Below are 18592 nucleotides of genomic sequence, written 5' to 3'. Positions count from 1 at the left end.
CAGAAATAAGTGATCCTGAAACCATAGCCAACTGTGGATCATGAACTCCAACTTATTAATTTTCTCTTGATTCCTACTGAAGCTATTTATGACTTTTCTGCTGGTCATATTCTGCCATAATTTTCTTTTGCTCTAGCTTACATCCAAAGTGAATCAAATCTTATACTTGACTAACATACTGTTAATTCTGTCACTTGCACACTTCTTCATTTCTATACTAGTTCCCAAATGCCACAGGAGAAAAATAATCACTGAGCAGATTATATCTCAATAAATAATGGTCCCTAATTCTCAGATGAGCTCCAATGCTATGTGCCAATTTTTTTGTTTACAGATTAATTCTTCTTTCCTATGGTCATTTGTGGTTCCAAGTATCTGTGCATATCGTATTTCTGCATTTGTCCTACTCAAATTGAAGCATTATTTTATATGCCCATACTGGGTGTGTGTGTGTGTGTGTGTGTGTAGAGAGAACAATGTCTTAGTCATATCCGTAGTTTCAATAGCTTGCACACAGCAGCCTTTAACATAAGTTGGTTCAGTTATCCCAATGTTTTATTTCCTCTACAGTACTTGCCATTATGTTAAATTATCTTTTTCATTCATTTACTAATTTACTAGTTACCTCTTTCTACTAGAGTAAGCTCTATAATCACAGAAATTTTGTTCACCTTTTCCCATTTTATTTCTATAACCCAGGACTCTGCCTGCCACATTACACACTCAACAAATAGTATCCAATAAATGGATGAACTATTAACATAGTCACTACTTATTGCTCATCTTTCCTTCAAAGAAAAAAGGAAAGAAGAAGGGACAAATGAGAGAAGAAGAGACATACCTTTTCTTGTAATTCAGTATTGGATTTTTCTAAACGCTTCTGAATATTTATTATTTGAGCTGCCTTCTCAGAAATGTTTTTTCTTAGCTCATCAATAGTTTCTTGTTGTTCTTTAAGATGCACATGGGCAATTTTTAGTTCTTCTTTTGTTTCTAGACCCTTAGTAGGAAGTGATATTTAATGACTATTTCAGCCACATCATCTTAACATTGCCTCCCCCTTTTCCAACTGGCTCCATTTTAAAGAAACATTCAATAGATGAAAGATAAGAGTAATAACTTACTGTAGCTTCGATTTCTCTTATGTATCCTTTAAGTTTCTCTCTCTCTATTTCAAATGATTCTTGTAATTCCTTTAGATCATTTCTTTCTTTGGTTATGGATTTCATTTCCTCATAATTTTCATGGAGCTTCTGAGCCAACTCCAGCCTCTCCATTTCTATACATCCCAATGTTAATTCTTGGTTTCTTAATTCATTCTTCAAATTCTCCATTTCATTCATCTTTTCCTGCATCTCATTCATTTCTTCTTGTACACTAAGAAGTTGTACCTGTTTTTCTTGTAGTTGTTGGCTCTTAAGAAATAAAATTTTTATTTATTTATTTATTTATTTATTAATTAAAAGATCTTTATTTATTGACAGAGATCACAAGTAGGCAGAGGGGCAGGCAGAGAGAGAGGAAGGGAAGCAGGTACCCGACCGAGTAGAGAGCCCGACGCGGGGCTCGATCCCAGGACCCTGGGATCATGACCCAAGCTGAAGGCAGAGGCTTTTACCCACTGAGCCACCCAGGTGCCCCAAGAAATAAAATTTTTAATTATCAATTTCCCTATATACTCTTAAAATCTCATGTGAAATATACTTTGCTGAACTGAAATAATCATTATCACAGCCCTGGCTACACTCCCAATGTATACAGACAAGCAGCTTTAAAAGTAAAGTATCCTTCTAAGCATGGTTACAGTAGTGGGCTGAATAGTGTCCTACCCAAAATTCAAGTCGATTCAGAACTTCAGAATACCTTACTTGAAAGTACAGTTTTTGCAGATGTAATTAATTAAGCATTGAGAAGAAATCCTATTGGATTAGGGTGGGCCCTAAATGCAGAATGTCCTTATTAGAGACAAAAAGGACACAAAGAGATACAGAGAAAGTCCAGTGAAGATGAGGCAGAGATAAGAATGATAAAGCTATAAGCCCAGGACACTAAGGGCAGCTGGGAGTGAAGGACAGTTATTAGATGCAAGGAGAGATTCTTCCCTAGAGCCTTCAGAGGGAGCATGGTATTTCCAGCAACTTGATTTTGGACCTCTAAGATCCAGACATCTAACAATAAATTTGTTGTTCTTTAGGCCACCAAGTTTATGGTAATTTGATAAAGAGGGTCCAGGAAACTAATACAGTGTCAGTAAGTTAATCAAGGAAACAAAGTGAAAATGAAAAAAACTTAAAAAGAGACTAATTAAATATAAAGGTATAGTTGACAAATAACTATAATTCCTCATCTCTTAAAAATTTCTGGATAATCTATTTTTTACTTCTAATAAGGTCCTTATGGGGTAGCTCAAAAAAACCACTGAGACACTAATTTTTTTAAACTTATTTAAATTCAATTTAATTAACAGATAGTATATTAGTTTCAGAGGTAGAATTTAGTGATTTATCAGTTGCATATAACACCCAGTGCTGCTTACAAGTCCCCTCCTTAATGTCCATCACCCAGTTACCCCATTCCTCCACCCACCGCCCCTCCAGCAACCCTCAGTTTGTTTCCTATAATTGAGAATTTATGGTTTGCTTCCCTGTTTTTGTCTTATTTTATTTTTCCTTCCCTTCCCCTATGTTCATCTGTTTTGTTTCTTAAATTCCACCCATGAGTGAAATCATATGGTATTTATCTTTCTCTGACTTATTTTGCTTAGTATAATGATCTCCATCCACATCATTGTATATAGCAAGATTTCATTCTTTTTGATGGCTGAGTCATATTCCATTATAAATATATATACCATCACATCTTCTTTATCCATTCATCTGTCAATGGACATCTGGGCTCTTTCTATATTGTGGGTATTATGGACATTATTGCTATAAATATTGGAGTAAATATGCACCTTTGAATCTGTTCGTATCCTTTCGATAAATACCCGGTAGTTCTATTGCTGGATTGTAGGGCAGCTCTATTTATAACTTTTTGAGGAACCTCCATACTGTTTTACAGAGTGGCTGTACCAGTTTGCATTTCCACTAAGAGTGTAAGATGGTTCCCCTTTCTCTGCATCCTCACCAACATGTGTTGTTTCCTGAGTTGTTAATTTTAGTGAGGCATTAACTTTTTTTAAGTTAATAAATATGCATAAGTCTATATCTCTTTATTTATTTTTTTCTCTCTTTTTTTTTAATTCAACTAACTAATATATAATGTATTATTAGTTTCAGAGGTAGAGGTCAGTGATTCGTCAGTCTTATGTAATACCTAGTGCTCATTACTGAGGCATTAAATTTACATAAGCCTATTAATTTAACTTCTTTAGAAACAGTATGAAACAGACATCAGGTTTTAGTAAATTTAGTTAGGTTATAGTGAAAGGAAGGAGAAATAAGAGAATACTTAGTAGGAGAAAAACACTCCACAGAAGTGCAGTGGAAATCTTTTTTTTTTTTTTTTAAAGATTTTATTTATTTATTTGACAGACAGAGATCACAAGGAGGCAGAGAAGCAGGCAGATAGAGAGGAAGGGAAGCAGGCCCCCTGCTGAGCAGAGAGCCCGATGTGGGACTCGATCCCAGGACCCTGAGATCATGACCTGAGCCGAAGGCAGCAGCTTAACCCACTGAGCACCCAGGCGCCCCTGGAAATCTTAATATATCATTTATAATGCATGTGGCACTGTACTTAGAGTAAATAGAAAGCTCTTAGTGGTACATTTTAGAATTACATGGGCAGTACAATTATTACAAGAGTCTTAGCTCTTATACAAATACCAGAACAGCACCTTACTTCCATAAAAGAAATGAGTCAGGAAACTGTAAACGTCTAAGAGATGGTAACAGTCATAAAGCTTACATTTTAAAGAATCACTACTGTATCTTAATAAAGGCAGGATCTTTGTGTTATTGACTAATGGATCTCAAACACCCAAAACAGCATCTAGGCTATGGTAGTTTCCAAAAAGTTTCTGATGAATATATTATATGATAATTTAAATGAATCAAGACCTCTCTCATCTGAAGACAAGAATAATATAATCCTCACAGTGTTGGTTAACAAAAGGCAACTGACAGAATGGGAGAAGACATTTGCAAATGACCTATCAGATAAAGGGCTAGTATCCAAAAGCTTTAAAGAACTTATCAAACTCAACACCCAAAGAACAAATAATCCAATCAAGAAATGGGCAGAGGACATGAACAGATATTTCTGCAAAGAAGACATCCAAATGGAGAACAGACTCATGAAAAAGTGTTCAACATCACTTGGCATCAGGGAAATACTAATCAAAACCACAGTGAGATACCACCTCATACCAGTCGGAATGGCTAAAATTAACAAGTCAGGACTTGACAGATGTTGGTGAGGATGCAGAGAAAGGGGAACCCTCCTACACTGTTGGTGGGAATGCAAGCTGGTGTAGCCACTATGGAAAGCAGTATGGAGGCTCCTCAAGAAGTTGAAAATAGAGCTACCCTATGACCCAGCAATTGCACTACTGGGTATTTACCCTAAAGATACAAAGGTAGTGATCCAAAGGGGCACATGTAACTGAATGTTTATAGCAGCAATGTCCACAATAGCCAAACTATGGAAAGAACCTAGATGTCCATCAACAGATGAATGGATAAAGAAGAGGTGGTATATATACACACACACACACACATACTATGTAGCCATCAAAAAACCAAAATCTTGCCATTTGCAACGACGTGCATAGAACTAGAGGCTATTATGCTGAGCAAAATAAGTTAATCAGAGAAAGACAATTATCATATGATCTCTCTAATATTTGAGAGGCAGAGTGGGGGGTCATGGGAGGTAGAGAGGGAAAAAAGAAACAAGATGGGATCGAGAGGGAGACAAACCATAAGAGACTCTTAATCTCAGGAAGCAAACTGAGGGTTCCTGGGGGATAGGGGGAGGGATAGGGTGGCTGGGTCATGGACATTGGGGAGGGTATGTGCTATGATGAATGTTGTGAATTGTGTAAGACTGATAATTCACAGACCCGTATCCATGAAGCAAATAATACGTTATATGTTAATAAAAAAAAAAAAGAAAAAAAAAGAAAAAAAAAAAGAGTGTTGGTTTGAATATAGGTATGAGTTGAAACTCTCCACAATATTAGCATTAAGATGTGTTCATTTGGGAGATACATGCTATTTTTAGAATTTAGCTCTAGAGCAATCAAAATGTGTTAAAAAAAAAAGTTTAGTCAGGAAATATAATATAGTTGGGAAGGTAACTTAAAAATTCACCTTTTCCTTTAGCTTTTCTTCAACTTCTACTAATTTCTCACAGGTCCGAGAAATCTCTTCCTCTTTCTTTATGGTGTGGTTCTTTTCTTGTACGACGAGCTCTTGTTGCTTTTTAAGTTCATCTCTAAGAATTCTTAATTCTTCTTGGTTTTCAATAGTCTAGAATTAAAAAAAAGTTGAGATTAAGATACATATTACCTTACATTTATAAATCAGGTAAAAATCAGCATTTACCTCAGCCTTAAAATGAAGAAATCATGGCAAACTCTATTGGAAAAGACTATCTTAGAGAGTCTTTAATTTAATCATATAGATGACAAACATCTGTTTTTTATGCTGTTTCATTATTACTTCACTTACATTCCTATCATGAAAATTAGAACTGGATTTAATATTTTATCTTGAGAGGTTTGCCCATTTTCTACCCTTAAGCCAAAGGAGACTGTTTCTAACTTTCATGGACTGATGACAAGACTAGTTATGGGCTCTTCATACGCCAGAATAGTTATGATTTAGAGCACCAGTTAACAGCAAGCTCAAAATGGCAGCTATCTTTTGCTAGCATGATGTAGGCTAATCCTAGTTATCAGCTTAACCAGTGACAGTCTCAAGTCATGACCACAAAAACACTACAAACATGAGACCAAGAACAGACTATGACTTTTGTCTGTATTCTTCTTTAAACTCAGCTCTTTTGACCAGAAAACCCCAAGAAATATGGGAAATTACACAAAAGTTCAGGTTCTCCTGTAATCCACAGCAAACTTCAAAAAATGTCAATTTCATATCTACACATATTATATTGTCTCTAAATACGGAATCAAAAACTAAAGTAGATTCGACAAAATGGCAAACATTAACAATGAATAATTAACAGCAAAGTTTAAAAATTACAACAGAATAAATTTAAAGAAACATTTAGGGACAAATTTAACAAAATGTGGATAAAGACATGTACACTAAAATCTACAACACATCAATGAGAGAACAGATAATTTATAGAAAGTATGCAATGGCCAATAAGCATATGAAAAGAAGATCAATATCCTTAATCGTTAGGGAAAGGCAAATGAAAACAACGAGGAACATACCCAATAGGATGGCTAACATTGAAAACACCAATAATATGAAGCACTGGTGAGGATGTGAAATCATCAGAATTCTCTTAATTTGCTGCTGGGAATGTAAAATGGCACAACTACTTCGGAAATCAGTCTAGTAATCTGCTATGACCCTGCTATTCCATTTAGATACACTTGAGAACTTTTAAAAAGAAATGTTTATAAAAAAGTTTTGTGTAAGAATGTTTACAGCAGCTTCACTCAAAATAGCCAAACAGTGGACAGAACTCAAATTTCCATCAACAGGAGAAAGGCTAAACAACTTGTGACCTATTCATACATGGAACACTACCCAGCAATAAAAAGGAGTGTAAAAAAAGTAAGGTACAAAAGAGTACAGCTATATGATTCTATTTGTATGGAGTTCTAGAAGAGACAAAGTTTCCTATGGTTAAAAACCATCAGGACAGCGACTAAATGGGGTAGAGAGTGAGATCTGAATTGCAGGGGTCCAGACGCAAGAGAGCTCTGAAGGGAGAGGTAAATGTTCTACACCTTGACTGGGGTGGAGGGTACACCAAATAGAGACATTTGTCAAAAGTCATCAAACTGTACACTTGCTTCAGATACATTTCTCACATGTAAATTATGCCTCAGTAAAGTTGTAAAAATCCACAACATACAAGACAAGAATATATTGCTAATTATACAGTGCTAAATCCTACCATTTCAATGTTTTCCCTTAGGTCAGTCTGTAATTGTTCCTTTTCTGCTGTAATACTCTCTAACATTTGTTGCAGTTCATTTTTCTCCTGTATTAAAGAAAACATCTTTCTCTGTTGCTCAGTTAGCTCATTATCTTCAACATTCACAATCAGTGCTTGAGTATTTTTAGCTTTCAAATTCTGTTTTTTATTTGTGTCAACCATCTAAAATGTAAATAAAGAATTTCTCAGTTAATTACAGTTTTAATAGTAATGAAAATTGCCAAAACTTACATTACTTATTATTTACCAGGCATTCTTTTCATTTATTGACACATTTACTCTTCACTCTAACGTTATGAGGTAGATATGAGTATTATTTCCATTTGACAGATGTGGAACATGAATCTGAGAGAGGATGATAGGTCACTTGCCCAAAGTCACTTAGGATTTGAAGCCAAGAGGTCTGGCTCTAGAGTTAGTGCCCTTAAGCGTACTCTTTTTCATGGGTTAAGAACTACCTGAACAGCTGTAGATAATTAACAATTATCTTCGTGTATGATGATGGGTCAACCTAATTTTAAGAAAGAGTAAGCCACCTTGAACTCCACCATGTTCTTTCCATCAAAAGCTGGAAATGATTCTCTATCCCCCAACTCACAACAAATCATTATTTTCAGAAGCAGTTGTATTCACAAAAGGTTGGAGTTTTATCATATGAGAGGGCAAAATAACTTCGATTAAAAATAGATTTCATATTATAGTAGTATAATCCACCTTTTAAAAATACATACTTTTTATGTTCTGCTTAAAAAAAGCATGTTATATAAATTAATTTATCCATAAGTAAGTCTTAAGCAAAGGTAACCTAACACATATACTTCTTGATCAAGTGATCATTGGTGTGAAATTAGGTTATCACTATGTGACCTTACATACCCAGGAAATAAATACAGCTCCATATTGGCTGTATTTTATGAAGTTTTAAATATGTTTAAAAAAATTTTAATAATGGCGTACCTGGGTGGCTCAGTCAGTTAAGCATCCGACTCTTGATTTTGGCTTGAGTTAGGGTCTCAGGGTTGTGAGATCTAGCCCTGTGTCAGGCATCACATTCAGTGGGGAGTCTGTTTGAGATTCTCTTTTCCTCTCCTTCTGCCCCTCCCCATGCTCTCTCTCTTGCTCCAATAAATAAAATCTTTTTAAAAAAGTTTTTTAAACTTTTTTTTTTTTTTTTATTTGACAGAGATCACAAGTAGCCAGAGAGGCAGGCAGAGAGAAAGGAAGGAAAGCAGGCTCCCTGCCGAGCAGAGAGCCCGATGCGGGGCTTGATCCCAGGACTCTGGGATCATGACCTGAGCCGAAGGCAGAGGCGCAACCCACTGAGCCACCCAGGCGCCCCCCCCAAAGTTTTTATAATAATCTACAATTAAATTGGAAAAAAACTGAAAAACAAAGAGAAAAAAAAAATCATCCAATATACCAGCTTTACACAGCCCACTACCAGAATTCTAGAATATTTCCTTTTAGAGTCTGTCCTTGAAAAATTTCTTTTGAATACAGTAATTGTTTTATATACATATATATATGTATATAAAATATTCAATTTTGCTTTTTTCCATTTAGATCACATATAAAATATTCAATTTTGCTTTTTTCCATTTAGATCACATACATTTTCCCACACTGTTACCTAATCTTCAAATTATAATTTTGAGTAGTTGCTCAATTCTCTAGAATGGGTTTGGACAAATCATACTTTATTTTACTATTCTCTTACTATTGGCATATGCTTGCGTTTCTAACAATGTCAAATACAGATCTAATACATTAGAACTTAAGGTAAGGAACAAAGAGTCATTGGGACGAGTTTGTCAGATACTGTACTTCAGAATCTTACATCTGTGCTCCTAAATATAGGACTGTACACAAAGACAAAGCAGGCTAAGACAAAATATGTGAGAATACCCAAAGGATATTTTAGAACTAAACTCAGCCTAGAAAGTATTTCAGCTACCATGAGAAAATCTAACAGATTTTATTATTAAATAAAAAAAAAGAATTGTGTCCTTTACATGCGATAAGCTTACTAATCATTGTTTGAACTTTCTGTTGCAAGACACTAGAGAAACTGCCTTTCTAGAGAGAAACATCAAGTAGGATTCAATGTGGGCACTTTTAGGGGATTTATGAGAGACCTACTAATACAGCCCTGTGGGGCCCAGATGAACAGAGGGGTCCATGTGGGATTCCATCATTAACACAGTAACAGAAGTCCAAGCTGACCCCAACCTTCCATCCCAGATTTGAAAAACCCCTGGGAAACAAATAAGCCTGTTGGACCTTTTTTTATCAACATAGATGCTTCTAACATAAACTTAATACCACACACCAGCTGGTCCCAGTGAATAGAACTCTCCTTTTCCCTTACTCTTCTGCTATTACACCCCTTCTCATGAGGCCCAATGACTGCATTATTTCATTTGTTTAAAAGCAGCTATTAATTGTTGTATCTTACTTTCAAAAATCTTTTCAAAAAACTTACTTCCCCAATGAAAGTGAAAGTTATAAATTTTAAATCAAAGTCAAATGCCTTTGGCTCATTTGATTGATCCAAACTATAGATAAGCTATGAACATAAAACATATAAAACAAGTGAAAATGCTTTTCTACGAGAGAAATACTAAAGCATAGGGAGAAAGAGGAAAAGCTTTTCCAAGACAAGAATACTGTACCCCAGGGCAAATGGGGGAATAAAGCTCATTATATAAAGTAATAGCATATACATCTATAAAGAGATTCATTTATATAAGTTGGAGCTTACTGAATTATTCTGAAGCAGTATTTGTATTTATTTAATAATATGTCCATCCTGGTGATTTTTCTGTTTGCATGTAATATGCAGTTTTAAAAAATTTTATGACTGTATAAACCCAGTTGCATTATCTATGTACATAGATACATATTATATATACATATGCAATTCCAAGCTAGGGATGTATGAAAGATTATTTCACCAGTCTCCCACTGATGGATGTTTAAAATTCCTAGTAGCAAATATTTTGGATTAAATAGTATTAAGTGCATAAAATTGAAAGACAGTATAAAATACCTTGTTGATAATATATATCAAAGGCATTTTTGAAAAACAGAAATGTATATAGTAAATGAATCCATTGGGTAAAATTATAGGCAATTACCTGTTACAGACTGAATTGTGTCCTCCCAATATTCATCTTGAAGTTCTAAACCCTATGTGACTATATGTGAAGAGAAAGCCTTTACGGTGGGTAATTAAGGTAATTAAATGAGGTCATAAAACTGGAGCCCCAATACCACAGGACTGATGTCCATTCATTCATTCATTCAGCTCCATGCCCAGCGCAGAGCCAGACATGGCGCTCAAACTCACAACCTTGAGATCAAGACCTGACCTGAAATCAAGAATCAATCGCCAAACTGACTGAGGCACCCAGGCGCCCCGGGATTGGTGTCCTTTTAAGTAGAGGAAGAAACACCAGTGCTACTTCTCAACTTGAGCATAGGAGAAAGGTTCTGGGAGAACATAGAAGGAAGGTGCCATCTGTATGCAGCGAAGAGAAGACTTAACGGAAACTAAATTTTCTAGCACCTTAATCTTGGACTTCTAGCCTCCACAACCAGGAGAAAGTAAATTTCTGTTGTTTTAGCCAGCAGTCTGAGATATTTTGTGATGGCTGCCCTACTGGACTAACACATATCTCTTAAAAAAAAAAAAAAATCATCATTAGCATCTCGTAGCCTTTCTTGTACATAATTAAATAACCAGCTAAGACCTTACTCTCCTAAGATCTCAGAACAAAATAAACCATACTACTTAGAATAAATTAAGGTGAGATTTAAAAACCTGATAGTTAAATTATGGCATAAACCCTAGAAAACAGGCATAAATAAAATATACACATTGATTTTACAGGGATCTCTAAGCAAGTTTAATATGTAAAATCTGTCATAAAACAAATATTTTAGACATGGTTAATAATTAGTAATCTCTCTTATATTCTTAAAATTCAGAGGGGTTTTTAAAGACATTTAAAATACATTAGGCCTCAGAAAATATCAGCTCAAAGTTTGAATTAATTTTTTTTTTAAATTGATTTTAAGCAATTATATCTGAAATTATCTTAAAGACATCAGGGTTACAGCTTATAAAGTGTTGTTAGTTAATAGCACTGTGAATAATAAACAAGATTGCAATTATCAGCATGTACTTAAGTGTTTGTTTGAGGTAGAAGAGAAAGCTCATCTACACATACATAAAACTTTGAATGGAAACACCATTTACCTTTTCCTGGAATTCATCCTTAGTTTCTCCTAGGTTCTCCTCTGTATGCAAACTCCTGGAAGTTTCCTCAGAAATTTTCATTTTTAGTGTGTTAATTGTTTCTTGGTGTTGTTTCAAAGACTCAAGAGCATTTCTTAATTGTTCTTGGGTATCTATATTCTTTGTCAGAGAAATAAAACAATTTTCATTAGAATAATATAAAATAGTGGAAGTAACTGTATAGTGACTACTTGATCATTAACCACGAGTGATGGCTTCGGTACTGTTTGTAAAGAGGCTCTGCGTTTTCAGTTTACTTAGTCAAAGCCTTACCATGTTTACAGTATCCTGAATGTCACTTTTGAGTTGGTCCCTCTCAATGTGCAGGCTCTCCTGGAGTTGTTTTAGGTCCTCCTTTTCTTGGGTTAAGGTTCTTACTTCTGCTAAAGTTTGTTGAAGTTGCTCAGCGATCATTGTTTTTTCCTTTTCCATAGTTTGCAGCCTCAAATCTCTATTTTCTAATTGTTCCTTCAGCTCTTCCACTTCATTTGAACTTTTTTGACTCTCAGTTGTTTTCGGCTGAAGTTCTTCAGATTTGGGAGAAAGCTTTAAAATAAGAAAAAGTAAATGTGAAAAGCAGAGCATTCTGTGGTGTATATATATGGAAGCCAAACCTCAGAAGGCTTAAGACTGCTTCCCTAGAGGATGTCTTGTACCAACCTCTGTGTTCAAAGCATCCAAACTTAAACCAAGTTTTTGAGTTTGTTTGGAGAGATTTCCTATTTCCTGATTCATTCTTGCATTCTCCTCAAGGACCATCTTATACTTTTGCTCAAATTCAATATGATGATTTTTAAAATCTTGGAATTCTTGATCAGTGTTTTTGTAATTCAACTGGGTAGTTGCTAGGTCATTTTTAGTTTTCCCAATTTCTTCAAGTAAGTCTTGAATTCTACTTTCCTTTTGAACTACTTCTGAAAACAATTTGTCTCTTTCTGATGTTATTATACAAAGTTCTTCAGATTTATCATGCATCTATGGAAAAGAAGTAAAATTTAGCTATGTTAGCATTGTAGGACCTACTGAAGCAGCTTTTAGGCGAAACAAAGTTTCCTTGGGGTTGGGGGAGGGGAAGACATTGAAATTAAGCAAAGATTTTACTAAGTAAAGGCAACATTTTTTTTTTTTTAAAGATTTTATTTATTTGACAGAGAGAGATCACAAGTAGGCAGACAGGCAGGTAGAGAGAGAGGGGGAAGCAAGCTCCCTGCTGAGCAGAGAGCCCGATGTGGGGCTCGATCCCAGGACCCTGAGATCATGACCTGAGCTGAAGGCATTGGCTTAACCCACTGAGCCAGTCAGGTGCCCCTAAAGGCAACATTTTTATTGTTACCATCCCTGTATATTATCTTCTTTAACTTTCCTTCAGTTTTGTTTTCTAATCTCTTTGGGTTCTAATAAGGATTACATGGAGAAGGATACTCAGTAGGAAAACATTATTTCAGGATATGCCTTTATTTCCTTATCTATCATTCTAAAGTATTTTCTAACTTCTTGGAGTATCATTTTTTGTTTTTTTCTCAGAATTTGACACATTTTTTCTAAAGCCTTTGAATGCAGCTCCAATTTCTAAAAGTGTAATCCCTGAATGATTTAAATAATTAAGGTTTATTTGAATTATTATTTAAATAAACCATATCCAGCTTATGAACAGTACAACCATTGTTAATGGTAAAGTAGTAATGGTGCGAAGAAGAGAAGCAAACTTAAAGCAGAGACTAAGGACAGGGGTAACACAGCAGGGTTGTTTCAATCATGGACTCAGTATAGGAGACACTTCTGTTTGGCTCAACTATTGGCTTCATAACTACTTGCTGAGCTAAAAAACAGCACCTACTTTAAAGAGTTTTTAGAATGACTAATTAATTAATGTTCCTAGAGTTCTTTAGCATGATATCTGCCATTTGGTCTTCAACCACTTGTCAGTTTTATTTCTTTTAGAAAGGTAAAAAGAAAGGAAAGCTTGGCAGATGGTTTATAGGACTGTTCACTAGCCTGCAAGATTTACACTGCAAGATTTACCCCTAAACTTTATCAATTCCCTCCTTTATATTTCATTGCTCTTTTTTATTCAACATAGTGACAGAATTAGTACCAAAAAAAAAGATGAAAAAAGTATGGACCATAGAACTCTGTTCAAAGATTTTCTTTTTAAGTCATCTCTCCACCCAATGTGGGGCTTGAACTTACAACCCTGAAATCAAGAGTTCATACTCTCTACTAACTGAGCAGCTAGATGACCCCATAAAACCTTGCTTTAAAAAATTTTTTTTTGGGGCGCCTGGGTGGCTCAGTGGGTTAAAGCCCCTCCCTTCAGCTCAGGTCGTGATCCCAGGGTCCTGGGATCGAGCCCCACATCGGGCTCTCTGCTCAGCGGGGAACCTGCTTCCTCCTCTCTCTCTGCCTGACTCTCTGCCTACTTGTGATCTCTGCCTGTCAAATAAATAAATAAATCTAAAAAAAAAAAATTTATTTTTTTAAATTTATTTCAGACAGCGAGTGAGCATAGTGGGCAGGAGCACAGGGAGAGGGATAAGCAGACTGCTGCTGTGGGGCTGGATCCCAAGATCACAACCCGAGCCGAAATCAAGAGTCAGATGCTGAACGAACTGAGCCACCCAGGTCCGCCTAGAATTCTGTTTAAGTGAAACATTTGAGGACTGTAGAAATGGTTGTTACGTTGATCAGGTTACTAAGCATACTGTTAAATAGGCTTTGAAAATGTGCTTTCTAATAATATAAGGAAATTAGAGGAGGAACTACATTCATTTCTATTCCTAACAAGTTGAGTCAAATCTTTACAGTCTCTGGACTGCTATTTTAAGATACACTACAGCAAAATATTTAAAGTGCTATTACAAAGGTTTTTATTTCAAAAGAAGAGTTATTTGCTTAAAAATGTGTTTACCTCTTTCCTCAGCATTTCTACTTCTGAGGGTAAAGATTTCAATGCTGAGAGCAAATTAACTTCCTTATGCAAAACTTCATTTTCTTCAACTTGTTTATTAAGTTCTTTCTGGAGGTCAGTAATCTTTCTTTCCAGTTCCATATTACAGAGCAAATCTAAAACATTTTGGGTAAATTAAAACAGCCTGCAGTTATTGGGACAATCTAAATTACATGCAAAGTTAGATTATTTAATCAGACTGTATAAACTTTATGAAAGAAAGAGTCAACGTTGGTTAACAGGTGAACAGTTAATAGTTCTTCAACCACTTATTGAAAATCAGGTCTAATTTATTTGAGAAATAATTCCTAAACCCTTATGAATCAGAATTTCAGGGAAGCAGTTATAAATACTGATCTCAAATAATATTGAAACTCATTATTAGGCTATTAAAACAATTAGATAAGAGAATAAAAAAATTTCTAATCCTTCAGGTAGGTTTCTAGACAAAGTCAGATCTGCAAAGAATTAAGTCTGAAATTATGAAATACCTTTTGGAACTTTGCCATCTACAAGGGAGGTGAGTTTTGTTATTTCATTAAAAGATGATTGTAGTTCTTTCTCCAGATCAACTTGCATTTTCTTTTTTGCTTCCAGTTGACTTTGGTATAACTGAATATCATTTTCCATTTGCTTGTATGTACTTGTAAGTTCTTTCTGTTAGGAGAAACACTGCAAATTCACAGAAATGTACTGGCTGTGACAACTGTTTTATTATAAATATTACAGGAAACAATTACCATTTTCTCTTTCAACTCCAGATTTTCACTTCTAAGAAAGGCTGATTCTTTCTTGGCATCAAGGGCTACAGTTTCAGCATCAAGCAGAGTCTGTTTCATTTGTCTTAGGTCTTCAGTGATTTCCTATATACACGACAAAAAGAATTTAGTGAAATCTAACTTGGTGAGAGTTGGAAAAGATTTTAGAGAACATGTACATAGACGTTATTCTGAATAAATAAAGAATGGTGAAAATATGCTAATTATCAAGTTCATTATTTATGAAAGCTGAAATAATATTTTCCATTATAAAAATATTTTAAAAACTCTGATTATGCTTTCCCAAGTTATAGAGGCATTATGTAGACTGAGGAAACTTATTGTTTAAAAAAGGCTAACACAATTGTTGTTCAGCCAGCTTGTTAAAATTTCTTGTGTAGTTTTAAGTCATTCTAAAACATGGCAGATGATTAGTCATAGTTAAGATTAAGGATATGAAATCACAAATTGAAAATTAGCTTACATAAATTCAACCACATATATCCTTGGCAGCATATTAATGCACAAATGAATGAATGAATGAACTGGATGAATAAAGAGAAAGAAATAACAACTTTTAAAAAGTGGGCAATTCTGCTTGCCACTCTTATCAACAGACACTCCTGGATGATACAAAAGTGCCTATCTTCCCAGTGCCTTAAAACAGTAAGATTACTTTTACAAAAGATCATTTGTCATTGATAACAGGTAACCAAAGAGTCCTAATAGAAGGTAATAAAAAGTACTCCAGAAAAACTCAAATGGAAACCAAAGAATGACAGAAACCAAAATTTCAGCTAGAAACTGTTGCCTTCTTAAAAAGAATGTTAAAAACTAGAATTAAACTGATAATTTCTTGAATTAATCAGGAATATCAAAGCAAATAGAATAGAAATCATGTAGCAAAAATTAACAATTTTGCCATGAGATTAAATGTTATTTAATGCCATTATTATTATTATTTTTTTAAAGATTTTATTTGTTTATTTGAGAGAAGGAGCACACCTGTGGGGTGAAGGGCAGAGGGAGAGGCAGACGCCCCACTGAGCCTGATGCAGCTTGATCCTGGGACTCCGGGATCATGACCTGAGTGGAAGGAAGACCCTTAACCTACTGAGCCACCCAGAAGACCCTTAATGCCATATCTTTTTTTTTTTTTTTTTTTTTTTTTTTTAATATTTTATTCTATTTGATAGAGAGCAGGAGAGCAGCAGAGGCAGGGAGAAAAAGGACCCCTGTTGAGCAGGGAGCCTGATGTGGGGGCTTGATTTCAGAACCCTGGGATTATGACCTGAGCCTGAAGGCAGTCATTTAACCAACTGAGCCACCCAGGTGCCCCAATGACGTATCTTATACCAACTAAAATCATCTAGAGCTAGTTTCTGAAAAATACCAAACTGTTAAAATAGTTATTTAAATTATAAGAATGCATTAATATTAATAAAATTTATAAAATCATGCTCAATTACATGCCATATATATAGTTCTAGTTAATTATCAATACCAATACAAGTGTTCACCTGAATATACTGACTACCTATTTCTGCACGCATTTATATAAAACAATTCAAAAAATATTTTGAATTACTTTTTTTTTTTTAAAGATTTTTTTAATTTATTTGATAGACAGAAATCACAAGTAGGCAGAGAGAGAGGGAGAAGCAGGTTCCCCGCTGAGCAGAGAACCTGATGTGGGGCTCGATCCCAGGACCCTGGGACCATGACCCAAGCCAAAGGCAGAGGCTTCAACCCACTGAGCCACCCAGGTGCCCAGGTGAATTACTGATTTTTAATGGAAACTCGTCCTTGACTTACTAATATTCAAAGAATGATATCCTCAACTCTGTACGAATGATTATTTACCCATAAGACAGCAATGATACTAAGAGTCCCTCTTTCAGAGTCATTGACAAGATTAAATAAAATACTATACGTAAAAAAATTACAACATCTGGCACACAGTAAGTTCAATACAAACATTTGCTATAATAATGATGATGGTGTACTATAAATGCCTACATGATTAAACAACAAAATAAACCTAATTCTTACCGATGAGTACGACAAGTCCATTTTCATATCTTCTGACTTCTGAGAGTCTATGTATTTCTGTAGCTTCTTAATCTGGTCTTCCTTTTCTCTAAGCAGCTCTACTTTTGAGCTTAGTTCATTCTATAAGTGTGAAACAAAAATAAAGTGAAACATATTTTATTGGATTTAAATTTTAGGAGATTAAAAAGAACTTATGTTTAATAGTTAAAACTGTTAATAAAATTTAAAAAGTTGAGATATATATATATATATATATATATATTTTAAAGATTTTATTTATTTATTTGACAGACAGAGATCACAAGTAGGCAGAGAGACAGGCAGAGAGAGAGGAGGAAGCAGGCTCCCTGCTGAGCAGAGAGCCCGATGTGGGGCTCGATCCGAGGACCCTGGGATCATGACCTGAGCCGAAGGCAGAGGCTTCAACCCACTGAGCCACCCAGGTGCCCCTAAAAAGTTGATATTTAAAAAACAACATGATCCTTTTATTTTATGAAATAATTATGTATGATGTACATTTTATAGTTCTAGTTCTTTATAATAGAAATACCAACATAAATGCTCACCTCAAGATCTTGATTATACACTTCTGCATGCTTAACTAAATTCTTTAAGTTGGAAATTTCATGAATTAGTTGCATCTGTAAGAGCATGTGAACAGGCAACAGAGCAAACCAATAGTTAATAAAGCAAAAAAAAAAGAAGAAGAAAAAAAGAAACTCCCCCCCAAAGACAGCATTTATTCACTGCTTCAGAATCACCAAAACAGTAAGAAGGGATTGAGAGATCAATTGTTCAAGCTACTGTTACAGAGCATCTTTTGAAGATACAAAACAAACAGGAACCCAGTAAGTCAAACAAAAATATCCCCAAACCTCGTAAAACAAGCAAACAAGAAAAATACCTCAGGATGACCCAAGTAACAGTTATGCTGTCTGTTAATAATGCTATAAAAATGTCAAAAGCAAATTAGTATGCATCCCTTGGAGGAGATATACTGGTAATTAAACTTTAAAACTCTTAATAAATTTTTGTTTTGGGGAAGTTAAGTGCAGAAATGTATTTATTCTACAAGATTTTTTGTTTTCTTCCCACAAATTAGCCATTTAGCTTTATACTGCCATACTTTTTAAGGATTTAAGTTTTAAAATTTAGGTCTGGATTAGAGTAGTTTCATGTGGTGCTTTTAAAATAATATCACTATTCACTAAAGCACAGAGATATGTATAAGATTTTCAATATTATCTTGTTTGTTCATTCTACAGAAAATATTGGAAAAATGTTATTAATTTTGTATTTTTCAGCTGTCTAAAAGTATAAAGAATACCTAAAGATACATATATTTCTATTAAAGTTTCCTTTCCATCAAATATCTGGAGCATTAAATATTTG

General features: G+C 34.8%; 1 protein-coding gene across 4 annotated transcripts in view; it reads right to left on the bottom strand.

Moving 5' to 3' along the window:
- The window catches only part of CENPE (centromere protein E), a 77575-nt gene that overhangs the window by 36266 nt on the left and 22717 nt on the right, over nt 1-18592 (bottom strand). For 3 of the 4 annotated variants that reach the window (XM_044224375.1, XM_044224372.1, XM_044224374.1), the window contains exons 17-28: nt 17767-17841; nt 17201-17320; nt 15131-15253; nt 14882-15047; nt 14352-14506; nt 12104-12418; nt 11717-11989; nt 11405-11563; nt 7102-7305; nt 5316-5474; nt 1125-1415; nt 842-1000 (exon numbers count right to left, since the gene is read on the bottom strand). In XM_044224375.1, the coding sequence (XP_044080310.1) occupies nt 842-1000; nt 1125-1415; nt 5316-5474; nt 7102-7305; nt 11405-11563; nt 11717-11989; nt 12104-12418; nt 14352-14506; nt 14882-15047; nt 15131-15253; nt 17201-17320; nt 17767-17841 (2199 nt within the window). The remainder of the gene's footprint in view (nt 1-841; nt 1001-1124; nt 1416-5315; nt 5475-7101; nt 7306-11404; nt 11564-11716; nt 11990-12103; nt 12419-14351; nt 14507-14881; nt 15048-15130; nt 15254-17200; nt 17321-17766; nt 17842-18592) is intronic. The other variant, XM_044224373.1, reaches the window with a different exon arrangement.

This window comes from Neovison vison, chromosome 11, assembly GCF_020171115.1.
Source record: "Neovison vison isolate M4711 chromosome 11, ASM_NN_V1, whole genome shotgun sequence".
Taxonomy (NCBI): domain Eukaryota; kingdom Metazoa; phylum Chordata; class Mammalia; order Carnivora; family Mustelidae; genus Neogale; species Neogale vison.
Note: the sequence above shows the minus strand (reverse complement) of the source record. Positions and strands in the feature narration are given on the sequence as shown.